Source organism: Schistocerca cancellata, chromosome 12 (genome assembly GCF_023864275.1).
Source record: "Schistocerca cancellata isolate TAMUIC-IGC-003103 chromosome 12, iqSchCanc2.1, whole genome shotgun sequence".
Taxonomy (NCBI): Eukaryota; Metazoa; Arthropoda; class Insecta; order Orthoptera; family Acrididae; genus Schistocerca; species Schistocerca cancellata.
Genome location: NC_064637.1, coordinates 126,212,270 through 126,227,329, shown reverse-complemented (window position 1 = coordinate 126,227,329; position 15,060 = coordinate 126,212,270). Strand labels below are relative to the sequence as shown.

Sequence of the window (15,060 nt, the reverse complement as noted above, 5' to 3'; positions counted from 1 at the left end):
ACCTACATTTCTAGCATTTGTAGACTTAGAGAAAGCTTTTGACAATGTTGACTGGAATACTCTCTTTCAAATTCTAAAGGTGGCAGGGGTAAAATACAGGGAGCGAAAGGCTATTTACAATTTGTACAGAAACCAGATGGCAGTTATAAGAGTCGAGGGACATGAAAGGGAAGCAGTGGTTGGGAAGGGAGTAAGACAGGGTTGTAGCCTCTCCCCTATGTTATTCAATCTGTATATCGAGCAAGCAGTAAAGGAAACAAAAGAAAAATTCGGAGTAGGTATTAAAATCCATGGAGAAGAAATAAAAACCTTGAGGTTTGCCGATGACATTGTAATTCTGTCAGAGACAGCAAAGGACTGGAAGTGCAGTTGAATGGAATGGACAGTGTCTTGAAAGGAGGATATAAGATGAACATCAACAAAAGCAAAACGAGGATAATGGAATGTAGTCAAATTAAGTCGGGTGATGCTGAGGGAATTAGATTAGGAAATGAGAGACTTAAAGTAGTAAAGGAGTTTTGCTATTTGGGGAGCAAAATAACTGATGATGGTCGAAGTAGAGAGGATATAAAATGTAGACTGGCAATGGCAAGGAAAGCGTTTCTGAAGAAGAGAAATTTGTTAACATCGAGTATAGATTTAAGTGTCAGGAAGTCATTTCTGAAAGTATTTGTATGGAGTGTAGCCATGTATGGAAGTGAAACATGGACGGTAAATAGTTTGGACAAGAAGAGAATAGAAGCTTTCAAAGTGTTGGTTAGGTTAGGTTAGTGGTGTTTAACGTCCCGTCGACAACGAGGTCATTAGAGACGGAGCGCAAGCTCGGGTTAGGGAAGGATGGGGAAGGAAATCGGCCGTGCCCTTTCAAAGGAACCATCCCGGCATTTGCCTGAAACGATTTAGGGAAATCACGGAAAACCTAAATCAGGATGGCCGGAGACGGGATTGAACCGTCGTCCTCCCGAATGCGAGTCCAGTGTGCTAACCACTGCGCCACCTCGCTCGGTCTTTTCAAAGTGTGGTGCTACAGAAGAATGCTGAAGATTAGATGGGTAGATCACATAACTAATGAGGAAGTATTGAATAGGATTGGGGAGAAGAGAAGTTTGTGGCACAACTTGACCAGAAGATGGGATCGGTGAGTAGGACATGTTCTGAGGCATCAAGGGATCACCAATTTAGTATTGGAGGGCAGCGTGGAGGGTAAAAATCGTAGGGGGAGACCAAGAGATGAATACACTAAGCAGATTCAGAAGGATGTAGGTTGCAGTAGGTACTGGGAGATGAAGAAGCTTGCACAGGATTGAGTAGCATGGAGAGCTGCATCAAACCAGTCTCAGGACTGAAGACCACAACAACAGCATGTTGATGTCTCCAACAAACAGCACATGTTTTTATTCACTGATGTCTTCTCCAGCAGATCTTCCAGATAACTGAAAAATTCTTTAATTATGCTTCTAGGTGACCTATACAGAGCTGCTATAATCAGGTTGCTGTTCCCTAGTTTTAAATTTATTGCTGCAATCTTAAGTATCATTTCTTTTCTCAGATCATCAATCCATCTGACTTTTTCACATGCTATATTATTTCTGGTATAAATGCCTACCCCGCCACCTTTATGTGTCCTCCTACAGTACTGTACAAGTTCCTTAGCCTGTATCCATATGCTTCCTCTTCCTTGCAACCTAATTCACTCACTATGAAGAAATGTGGCTTTGATTCATTTGGATATACATCCAAGTGCTCAGTTTTATTCATTATATACTGAACATTCTGGTATGTAAGGATCAAATTGCTAAGTTTTACTTTAAAAAAGCATCCCTATCATCTATGTGATTGTTAATTTTGTTTAAGTCATCTTTCTCCGCAATAATTTTTGTTATTTTCTCACATAAAAGTTTCTTTCCTTCAAAATTTATGTGCATCCCATGTTTGGTACGTAGGAATTTGTCTATTTTACCTATAACCACTATTATACATTTTCCAAATGAGGCACACATATGTTTGATTTTGATGTTCGTTTTTTGTATCTCCTTGTTGATACATGAATTGTATATTAGGTCATGCCTATGAGGTAGCATTGTAATTGTTGTGTTTTGAGATTTGTTAGTGTCTAAGAACTTTTCCAGTGTGCCACATTTCTTGTGACATTGTTGGCACCAGCTATGCGCAAGACATAATCATTTTTAACTTTCATTTTTTCCTGCAGGTCAATATCGGTAACATTTTTCATACTTTCACCCAATTTTACTATTCCCATTGCTTGAAAGTCTTTGTTATTGTCTTGTAAAATACTCACCATGTTTCTGCCATGGTTGTCTGTTAAGAAAAGAACACTATACCTTTTTGCAACTGATTCTTGGTTCTGTCATCACTGTGGTTTGCTGTTGTTTATGAACTTCACTGCCATCACACTTCACACTTTCATGTTTATCATTAACATTTATTTCAGTAGTAATTTCATTTGGCTGTCACTCATATATGTGCATGATTTTTGTAGTGATAACAGTTCACAATATTTGTAGATGTTAGTTTTTTCATATTCATATTTGGAACATTTTGGCTATCACGTGGAAGTGTGCACAATTTTTGTAATGGCTCACACATATAGGTTTTTTCACATCACTCATTAGGACTTTAATTGTTAGTTGAAGACTACTTACATGTTCATTTAACTTTCTGATTTGACCACTACAACTCATGCATGTCCTGCTTTTAATGGTATAATTTTCACTTTCTCACATGAACACTAAGTGTGTCTTTACAAGCAGCCCACAAGATGTCTTCTCATACTGTGGTAAAATTTTAAATTGATAAGATGGAACTGTGTAATTAGTTAGTTAGTTTCATGTTCCAGGAATCATCTGTATGATAAATCATAATGATGTGGAATGAGTCAGTTTAGACTGACGTTAGACATTCAATTGTAAATATAGCTATGTGCTGACCATCAACAATCTTTTACACATTTTAATAATAGAAATTCTTCTACAGAATAGAAGGAGATATCAAGGAGAAACTTTTTCAGCTTGTTTTCAAATTTTACTTTGCTGCGTGTCAGACATTTTACATCACTGAGTAAGTGATTAAAAATTTTGGTTCCACCATTGTGCACCCCTTTTTGGCTAAATGCAACCACACTGTGGAGTAATGAATGTTATTTTTTTCTTTTAGTATTGTAATTATGTACATCATTATGTCTTTTAACAAACTTCATGAGGGAATAAATGTTTGGTAAAGCTGTGGTTAAAACAGGTGTCTACAAGGTGATCATAGGTGAGCACCACATTATTCTTACAGCATGTTCTTGAACTATGAAGGCTTATTTTCTTAAAGATGAACTACCCCAGGACATTATTCCAGATGACGTTATTGAATGAAAATATGCAAAATATGTCAACTTACTGATTTGTCTCTCCCAAATATGTACTATGTTTAAATGAGTATGTCTATACCTCTAAAACTTCAGTCTAATTATTTAAGAAGGATACTTAAACTGTTGAAACGTTTACTCACATTCATTACAAGTTGGAGCAACAAATTGCAGTCATCCATTAAAACAGTGCAGTGTGGATGATTACGGCTGAAGGCTTCTGCAGCAGCCACATCTTTTTCTATTGCCCAGCATATCTCAGCAACACCTGACTGCTGAAGACCATATGAAAGACCTAGTAGGAGAGAGAAGGAAAGGAGCTCATAATGAATTTCAGGGGTCATGAATGACACACTTTAGCTGCTAATGACATACAAATATATGCTACCTCCACAACCAGCAAAAATATCCAATGTTCTCAACTTCCTGTTACAATCTGGCCAATAGTTCACCTCACCTGCATCCATCCTACCCTGGCTGTCCTGCAAAACAAGAAATGGAAACAGCTCTTACTAATATTGTCAGCATCAAGACTTGATGCTTGCTGCAATGTTAATACACAATATTGACCCTTTCATGGGTGCAGGTATATGTAGAAAGCCCAGATGGCTATATGCAAACATGTACACTGAATAAGTAGAATGTCCAGAGAGCTACAGGCATTCATATATACCAGGGAGAGAGAGCACTCATGTACTCCTGGGTATGGGAGCAGGTAAACTTGCACAATAGAATGGTGACTCGCTGTTGTCCACATTTTAACATTCCTTCCAATGTTATCACTACCTGCTCCTCTTATTAACATTGGAAAGCACTATAGTTTTCACCTACTACTGATTCCTTTCTCCTTATGAGCCAATATAATAAATATAATTTGATTTTCTAATTTCCACAAGGCAAAAGACACAAATATATATATAATCTGGAGGACATGAATTATCCTAATGAACTGACGTATTAGATGGGATTAATATGCTATGAGGTTTCAGCATTGCAGCTGGATCATTGTGACTTGTTACCACAATATTTAGGCTGGCAACTGACCAGCCATCTTCAGGTGAGTGTCTGTCACTGTAGAGTACTAGTTCATGGTGTCAGCCTTATAGCAAAAAATGGTATGGGAACACATGCACATTAGTGGCTGTCACAGGCGTGTCCACTATTGAAATCAACACCCTCTCCCAGTACTATTCCATCTGTGGTGCACAGTCACATTATAACTATATGGGCACCCTATGTCCGAACGCGCACTTGTGGTGCTAGAAACAAACGTCAGATGTCACCATATCTGTCATTATGAATAAAATGGTTTCTCTCAGAAGAAATTAAAGAGATCCCAGTGAGATCATTTAGGGATTCAGCAATTAAAGAATCTGTGGAAATACATCTAGCACAAGATCTTATAAATCGTGATGGCGGTTTTCAACTGGACAAGGCTTGGGGTCCTGTGATCTCTTTAATTTCTTTTGAGAGAAGACATTTCTTCATAATTACACATCTGGTGATATCCGATGTTTTTTTTTTTTTTTTGGCACCATGAGCATGCATTGTGGCAGAGGGTGGACATGTAGTTTCACCTTTATGCATATGCCTATGCACCACAGATGGGACAGTATTTGCAGAGGGCACAGATTTCAACTGAGGATGCTCCTATGATGGCCACCAATGCACATATGCCTCCGCACCAATTTTTGCTGTAAAGCCGACACCATAAATGAGCGGTCTCCAGTGGCAGACACTCATCTGAAGATGGCTGGACAGTTGCCAGCTGAAATATTGTGGCAATAAGTCAACATCATTTGGTGTCTCAGATGTTACAAAAAGAGAACAGTGCAGCAAAATAACAAAATATGCGCAATTTCTCAGCAACTCCTGCAACCACACAAAACTGCAAATGGTATGCACTGCCAAACAAATGCAGCTTGATTTCCTAATCTACAAAGTACACATGATACAATCATACATAATCTGAAAGGTCATGAATTATCCTATAGAACTAATGTATCCGATATTGAAAAAAGCAAACAATGCAAGTAAAATATGTACATCTCAATAACATTTGATGCCACACGGAACAGAAGATGGTCTGGGTTTTGGGTGTCTTCACTAGGTACAGCTCACTTTGAAACTATGTATCTTGAAATGTATTTTTCTGATGTCAAGGAAATTTTAATCGGTTACAGGCACATATGTTGGTTGTGTAACTGTCTAGTTATAGGATTTTTCAGTCACAAATAAAAAAGTTCTTATAATATTTCTGAAACAACTTTCTCTCAGCCCAGCATAAACTTATAACAGAAAGCTTGGATTAGTGTTTAAGCTCTCTTTTGTGGTTATATGAAACTGCAACCACTGTGACCATACTGTGTGATACTGATTTTATAATAAGTATTGTTGCAGAGTGGTTCTATGCATCCTCAAAAGTGCTACTAGTCCACAGTGCGCATAGAGTACAGTGATCCTGAGGTTGTGGTAGCTGGCAGCCCACCAGGCACATAATACATTCGCCCCCATCAGCCAGCTGGGCAGCCAGGACACTTGACCTCAACAGCCGCAAAAGGGTTAATATAGCTGAGATTGACTCAAAACTTGTCAGCTGATGTGTACCTTTCTCACAGTGTGTTGGCAGACTGTAGTACCACTACATTACAGTGAGGATGCACACTGTGTCTGAACTCTTGCGGGAATCAGATAAAGCTGTGAGCAATGAGAATAATGCACAGGGAATGCTACAAGTTGAGAATGTGGGTCAGGCAGCATGTCCAGATAACCAAAGCAGCTAATGCGACCACTCCATAAAGTGGGAAATCCAGGTTTGTGTCCTGGTCTCGCACAAATATTTACTTGTCATCACTGAATTTAACTCAATGCCCAATTGTGGTGAGATCTGTATTTTGTTTAAATCATTTAAATCATGTAAACAAAGTAATGCAGACTCAGGAACAATGTAACAAAAGATGTCCTAATATTGAACAGTTCCTTTATTAGAATGTTAAAAGGCACAGTTAATTGTGTCATCAAAATTCTCAATTGAGTCGGTCCAGCACGAAGGTGTTGCAGGTTCTCATAACAGGTGCCCAAAATCTATGTGTGGGGAATTAGTTCACACAATTCTTTTAAGACAACATGAGAAACATCATTTATGTTCTTGAGTTCTAGTAAAGGGGTGATCTAACACAGAGATGAAGGAAATATGCACTTACAAATAAATGAACTTGGAGGTACTGTAAGTGAAGCCAATTTAGCATAGTGATCAAAGCAAAATAAAATTACTAATAAACAAACTTGAGGTACATTGGGTGAAGCTAATCTAACACAGAGATCAAAATAAAATACAATACACAAATAAATGAACTTGGGGTACCGTAAGTGAAGCTAATCTAGCACAGTGAGTAAAGCAAATACAAAAAATGAATTTGAGTTACTACTGGGGCTAATCTAACACAATTGAGGATTTCAGGCTTTAATGCCACATGCATGCTACTGCGGTGGTTTGTTTATAGTTCACCTAAAGAAGTCAGATCTTGCTGCACTTGCTATTATTTAACAGGCTCTGTGAATCAGATATTCCAGTCTTGGGATCCAAGACCACGATGCAACTGCTGAATAATGTTGTCCTGAAGTATGGTATCAGTCTTGCCTATTGGTTCTCCTTAAGTATTGTGGGAGCCTGCAGTGCTGTTTGCTTCATAGACACATAAAACTGACTCACATTGATGTTTTCACAGATAATTTGCCTATCTGATAGCACTATGGCAAGCCATTAAGTTCTGATAATGAAATAAATTAAATCAAGCCATTAAGTTCTGATAATGAAATAAATTAAATGTAAACTTCACACCAAAGGAACATTAAGTTGCTGAACTCATTGTGTGGACAGCTTGGTGTCTGCGTAGGAAGTGCTGGGAGTTGGGAACACTTCCTCCTGCATGCTTTTGGTAAAAACCACATGTGCTGTGGTAAAGAAATGTCTGACAGAGAAAACTCTTGTCCTCAGATGCATACAGTTTGTGATGTGGTTTTTTGCTTGGTGACATTGTAACAAAACAGGCTGTATTGGGTCACGTGGAGTACCCAATACAGCAGGTTTCGTAGTATGCGATACATGCTTAAACAGATGTGAGTAGTGTATAAGGACACTTAGTGAATAAGGTCACTTAGTGCAACAGAGTGAAATAGTTGTAACAAAAATGTTAAATTGTGTCACAGACCAATTAATGTATGTCCTTAATCAGGTCAAGTAATGTACAATTAGGACAAGTCATTATCACTTTAAAGTTTCAGGATGTTTAGAAGAGAAAGAACAAGTTTGGAATCAGTGTTAATATTGTATAAATGTTAGTAACCTTTTTCATTCAGTTTTATAATTATAATTCAATTAGTAATACTGATTGTTTAACATAATGTAAATTAACTGTATAAACCATTAATTTTAAAATTGCAAGTCAGGACAACATGTTCTTACAGAAATCATCAACTAAAAATCTGTAATTGAACTTGTAATTCTGGAACATTCTATAGAGAAATTCGGTGCAATGTCCACAGATTATGAGACCTAGAGAATATTCATTTAAACTGGAGACATAACCTGATTCAGAAAGACAATTTGTATCATAAATAATGTCAAAGATCATAATTGTTAAAAGATGTATACATACAACTTTCCCAAAGCCTTGGAGTCAGTGCAGTTGAAGTACTATCTGGTGTGTTCCGGTTCCTGGGAAGTTATGACACTTAGCTGTTGTATATGTGTGTGTAATAAAGAAGTGTTGTCAACAGATTAATTGGTGTACATCTGGTAGTGACCCTCAACTTTCTGCAGCGACGTTATCACCTCCGAAAATGTAAAACATGGTACGATCAACTATACTATGTTAAACCTGAATTGATGGGATTGCTACATTAGATTAGGTGGATGGAGCTGGTATGAGAAGTTACGTTAGATTTTGGTTCTGGTAATGTTTTAACGTGCATCTGCTACAGCACGAGATCGTCTGTTAGGGCAGACATGTGGCAGACACAAACATGTAGTAGTGCCTCACCACAATTTATAACATATGTTTACTTTATTTATGTGTGTCATAATCTATGTGCTATTATGTATTATCATGTATTGTTTGTACTATAGCATGTTAATGTAGCAACTGTATGCTTTGGCATTCACATATTTCATAGCCACTGTCAATTTTTGCCATGATATGTGTGCAGAATTTTGATGTTTATTTTCATGTATCATAAATTTAAGGTAAAAGAAACTATGTGTTGCAAATAGAAAAAAATTTCTGTTGCTGCAAGTGCTCTATCTTTATGTAAAAAAAACATTACTGTTAACTAATCATTTTGTGTCATCAGACTTTTATCTTTGTGGAATGGAAACACAGTTTAACATTTATGGGTTTCAATAAATATCCTGCCAGACGAAAACAGTGAAGCACCAAGAAAGGGAGCAGGAAATGGAACAAACCATTTTTGGTGGAGAGACTATGTCATGTTATTCCAATGATCACAAAATCGAGTCAAATTTGCAAAGAACTTGGCAATACAAGTCAACTTAACATATGACATTGCACCCACCTGGGTTGGAAGCATGCACCGATTTGGTCGGGAAGAGCGAACAAGGTGGCGAAGTCATTAGCACACTGGACTCACATCCAGGAGGATGATGGTTCAAACCCACATCTAGCCATTCTTACTTAGGTTTTCTGTGATTCCCCTAAATCGCTTCATGCAAATACTGAGATGGTTCCTTTGAATGGGCACAGCTGATTCCTTTCCCCATCCTTCCCTAATATGATCAGACCGATGACCTCGCTGTTTGGTTCCCTCCCCCAAATTAACCAAACACCCACTCGGTTGCGAAGGATGTCATAAAACTGTTGTGCCCTCCTCTGAGGCGAAATGGCCCACAACTGCTCTAAATGGTCATTGATATCTTGGATGGAGTTGATATCCCACACACATTGTTTGCCTTTAATCAGAGCAAGTAGCAATCCCAAACATTTGAGCAGCACCAAGGAATGGATTGCACAAGTTTATATGTGTTGTCTCCTTTATAATGAGCTACACTTTCCTAAAATCTCCTAACAAACCAAAATTGACCATTTGTCTTCCTTACAACCAAACTTATGCACATTCCTTTCATATTGCTACGCAATGTTAAGCCTAGATATTTAATTGATGCTGCAGTAATTATAACACAGAAAATGTGTTTGACATCAGCGTATGAGTTTCAGATGCTGATGAGTTTTCATCGGTGTTTACAGTGCAATTCCTTGCCAACACTCACAAGCACGTGTGGAAGTAGTGGAAACATTACATTACCTCAAGTACCTTGAGTAATGCAAAAGATAGTTACCAATAAGTGTAAATATCTGCTGTTGTGTTTTAGGCAAAATTATTTACATTTCTGTAATTGGTGCAAAATGAACAGACAGCAGTCATGCTTTGCATTTCTGTGAGCAGAGAGGCCACCAGGATATGAAGTACAACAATAACTGTTATGACTGTCTTAATATTGAGAGATTAAAGAGGAATTCACCGAATTATTTACATCTCAGTGCATGGAAATATCATCAGAGATATTCACAGCACAATGAGTGTGTTCCAAGTGGTGTTGCTCTTGCCATCCAGGTATGAGGACTCACTGAGCATGACTTCAGGTCACTCCTGATAGTGATTGAGAGACCTCTGGTATCCTGTGTTCCTACGTGTTACCTCTCAAGTTACAATATTGTGGTGCCATTTTTCAACAGGACAATGATTGTTCACACATGACATGAGTATCTATGAATTGTCTACATGATGTTGAGGTACTTCCACTGTTGTATCGTACTTTTGATACAACAACAGGAAAAGATTTTCCTCGTCGCCACCCTCAGCTATTTATAGTGCTCCAAAGGAAACACTATGAGAGGATAAAAAGGAGAATACTGAAACACTGATAATGATTAGTAACAAGACACACACATTTATTAATGAATACTCAACTTTGTACAAGTTGGCTCAGGCAGCGGATCCTGAGGTGCAGCTACTATTCCAGAAGGTAAGGCTTCTCGTCCCACTAGAATGTCCACTGAACACTAACTAGTGTGGACTCTCTAGAAGCAGATGATGTGGCATGAAGTACACGAGTAGAAGGTGGTCTTCTCAGTAGCTGAGCTGGCTCAGAACTGCCGCTCTGCTGTCATGCTGGCACGTATCACTTTTCTGGTGGCACCACCGCTACGACTTCTCGGTATGGCAATAGCTGGGCTATACACCATCTCTGGAGCGGGTTGTCAATCTATCGTCCCCTGTGGTGCTTTGTGGTGGTGTGTGCTGTGCTTACAACACCACATCCGTGATCACCATGATCCCAAAATCTGTCCTTGATAGAATGTGTGTGGGATATCAACTCCATCCGAGATATCAATGACCATTGTGTAATTCAGGAGCATGCAGCTAAATTTGTTACAACTCAAATGGCAAACCCTGAAGTGTCTCTCCACAACAACATCAGAATACTGGGACCTCTTCCCAGATTGCCACATTACTCACCAATGATGGTGATTTGTTGATAATGCACAAAATTATATTTATATTCCAGAATGGCAAAGGGATCCGCAGTGCTCTCGATAACACTGCTCAGATTCACGCTGCATTTCTCGACTCATTTGACACTGTCCCACACTATATTTAGTGAAAAAAATACAAGCGTACCAAGTATCGGACCAGGTTTGTGACTGGATTCAAGACTTCCTTGCAGGTAGAACTCAACATGTCACCCTTAATGGAACAAAATCTACAGATGTAAAGGTAATTTCTGGACTACCCTAAGGAGCTGTTATAGGACCATTACTGTTCATAATGTATATAAATCATCTAGTAAAAAGTGTTGGAAGCTATTTAAGACTTTTTGCAGTTGATTCAGTTGTCTGTAAGAAAGCAGCAATGCCAGAAGACAGAAAACTGATGAATGATGCAGGCTTTGACAGTTGACCCTAAACATAAATAAATGTAACATATTGTGAACTCGTATGAAAAGAAATTCACTGCTCTATGACTGCACTATTTTTCTGGAAACATTATCTACTGTGAAATATCTAGGAGTAACTATCTAAAATAATCTTAAGTGGAATGACCACATAAAAAAATACGAGGGTTGCCCAGAAGTAATGCACTGAATTTTTTTTTTCTCAGCCAAAAACAATGCCACTAATGCAAAGCATTATGTATGAATTATTTGAAGACTCCTCAATGAGTGTGCCAAACTTCCATCACTTCTGACAGATAGCGTAGCTGCAGGACAGTTTCAAAATGAAGTTTGTGTGTGATGTACATTACAAGCAATGTGCCATCATTGAATTTCTCACTGTAGAGAAAAAAACTGTTGGGAATATTCACAAATGCTTATGCAAAGTCTATGGAGCATTTATTGTTGACAGAAATATGGTTAGTTACTGGGCACAGAGGGTGAGGTAAGAGCGGCACATACTGTCATGGGATCATTCATTTGACATGAGAGGACTGCAGAGATGCTCAACAAATTCCAATGGAAGACACTCAAGAGACACACTGTGCATCAAGGAAAGGTTCAAATTAGAATCTAAGGAGACCACTTCCTGGAAAGAGTCAGACAATGTACTACTTCTGTGGTATCATCCAGAGATCACAATTCCACACCAAAGCTGGCAATGCGTATCTATGGTTGGTTGGTCGATTAGGGGGAGGGGACCAAACTGTAAGGTCATTGGTAACACGATCTACAGTGGCCGAAATTGACAGAGGAACAACACAAACGGCACAGTCCAGTCAAAGAGTAAGGGATAACATGCAAACAAAGAGTCAAAAGGGACATCAGGGCAGCAGGAAGAGGAAAGAACAGGACGGGGGTTGGTAAAAACGAGGAGACCGAGAGGCAAGGACAGACCAGCTAAATACAGATCACCGTGAGTGGAGCACCACAATTACAAAGTGGAGCGGGTCATTGCAGAGTGAAAAACTGTAGGTCAATCTAGTATGCCCAATACAAAGACAGAGTACAGTAGATTCCCACCAGGAGAGGCAGAGAGAAGAACGTCACACGGTGGGAGTCTCCACGATGGCGTGAAGTTTATTAGACAGGGGGTAGCCTTCCAAGCTCTGCCCATGATTGAAAAAAAAGGTATTTGATGTAAAGCTACAAAATGTAAATAAAAACCATAGAAATTGACGAAGGCTCACTTCAACCCAAAATGACATGTGAGAGGCATTCCTGAAGACGATGCCTCCCCTCTCGGCATAACAGCACCCTCACACTGAGGTTAATACAGTGCCAAGCATTTGAGAGCTCTGCCCCAGTTCGAGATAGTGTCATCGAGTAGAACAGTGACAATCGTTAAAGTTTCTGATGAAATGTACTTTGTAAATGTTGAATTTTGTGTTTCAAGAGAACAATTTGTCAATCTGTGCATCAAGTGATGCTTTGTTAGTCCCTGACATTCGTGAATTACCAACTACTCCAATGGCAAAGAAGTTTGTCAAAGTTGAGTAAATCTTTTGTTCATTTATGTAATAAAGTGAACTAATATTTCACGTGTTCTATTTTGGTGAGCCTTCTCCTAGAGCAATCAAAGAACCCACAATTATGGTCAGATGAAGGTAGTATCACCTCATCACAAGAAATGCTGATGATGATCAGAGTTTAACTGGCTCATAATTCACACCAGCTGCCTGCCTGTTGCATGTGTCTTTTTTCTAAATTTTGCTGCTCTGCTTCTAGTCACTTGTATTGTGTGTCCTATAACATTTCATTTCACCACATCTGAACCACCATGGGAAATGTCTCTAACCAATTTTCATTGTTTCACATACAGCAGATACAACACTTCCTGCTTGCTGTCAGCCAACTGATATCCTTACTACACAAATGAGTAGCATTGCCACCAGTAGCTGCTCCAAAATTTAACCTGTACCACAGTCAGGGTGAAGAATGATCAGACTACAGGAAGCAATTTTAAGCCAATTTCCTGCCTAAAAAAATAACAGATATGGAGTGCAATGCTTACTTTTTGTACACCGTTGGTCCTGAAGTGTAATGCCTTGCATTAAACTCTGTGGAGAAACTGTCAACAGCGCCTGGAACAGTGTTAATACAAAAAGTCCCTTCTACAAACTATTTAGATGATACTGTCATCACAGTTCATATGCCTCTTGATCATTTAGCAAATTTAGACTGTTGTTTAAAGTTCTTCCAGGAAGGATTGAACTATTTAGATTATGTAACAAATGCACAGTGTAAACGCACAGCTACATCATACTCAGCTGCCATAAGAGATGTTCCTGCATCCCATGATACTAAGGAGCTGTAATCACTCATGGGGAAGTTCACCTATTACATAAAATTTATTCCTAATGCTGCACAAATTCCTGTTCTACTTAACTGGTTGCTCCAGAGTAATGCTCCTTTTGTATGCTCCAAGGAATTCCAGGATGCATTTCAGCAATTGAAAGAGGCATTGTCGAGTTGCAGGTGTTTGATTCACTTTGTCCCAGCTAATCCTGTCATGTTACCTGTGGATGCATCTTCTTATGGGATTGGTTCTTCTGAGAGACTTATTGCTTTTGCCTTCAAAACTCTTCACAAAGTGTAGTGTAACTACAGGCAGCCTTAAAAAAAGAGGCTGTCATCATTTTCTATGGTGTTATGAAATTCTACCAGTATTTGTACGGTCGTAAGTCCTATTTTCTGACACATCATCAGAATTTTACAGCCTCGTTCCATCCTGTCAAGCTCATCCCACCTTGGACAGCACAAAAATTGTAACATTGGGCTCTGTTAATTGTTTAATTGTCAATATAAGTCATCGTACAGGCCCACTGCCCAAAATTCAAATGTTGACAAGTGGTTTCGGTTAGCAATCAGTACTGACACAGTGTTAGATTCATCAGAGGAATCATACTTTCAAAGCTGTTTGCAGGATATTGAATGTCTCCAAAATTTCCCCCTTGATGCTTCACTGCAACTGCTTCCGTCTCAGCTACTCAGGTTGTTTTGCAATACATGTGCCATGGGTGGTGATGCAGCTTGAAAAGAATCCTCCATCCAGTGGCACAATTCTGTTTCTCAAATCATCACACACTTTTTGCACAAACAAGTGTTCTGCTCTTGCATACAGAGAATGATGATGTGCATGTTGTGATTCCCCAATCCCTACAGTGGGAACTTCTGCCTTTCTTGCAACAAGGTCATGGGAGCACAGTTTGCACAAAGCAACTCACCTGCCATAATCATACTTGGCAGGGCATGGATGCATGAGCAAATGACCACTTGCCATAAAGTTTGTGCAAAAAATCAGCCAGCTCTGCCACAACATCCATCCAGATTGTGACAGCACATTCACATCGATTTCACCCTCGGGCTGAGGTCATTATAATGTCGAGCTAGTGAGACCTCCACCCCAGTCTGAGACCTCAGTCACAGCAGTCAACATCATTGAATAGGACAGTGATGAAATGTACTTGATATGTGTTGTGTTTTGTACTGCAAGAGAACAGTTTGTTAATCTGTGCATCAAGTGATGCTTTGTTAGCCCATGACATTCATAAATTATATAGTACTCCTGTGGCTAAGAAGCATGACGAAGTTAAGTAAATCTTTTATTCATTTATATAATAAAATTAACTAATATTTCATGTGTTCTAGGTTGATGTGCATTCTCCCAGAGCAA

General features: G+C 39.0%; 1 protein-coding gene across 1 annotated transcript in view; it reads right to left on the bottom strand.

Annotated features, from left to right (window-relative positions):
• LOC126109514 (DNA (cytosine-5)-methyltransferase 1-like) overlaps positions 1 to 15,060 on the bottom strand; it is a 128,855-nt gene that overhangs the window by 53,236 nt on the left and 60,559 nt on the right. The window contains exons 27-28 of the mRNA XM_049914535.1: positions 3,762 to 3,855; positions 3,517 to 3,668 (exon numbers count right to left, since the gene is read on the bottom strand). Of these exons, the coding sequence (XP_049770492.1) occupies positions 3,517 to 3,668; positions 3,762 to 3,855 (246 nt within the window). The remainder of the gene's footprint in view (positions 1 to 3,516; positions 3,669 to 3,761; positions 3,856 to 15,060) is intronic.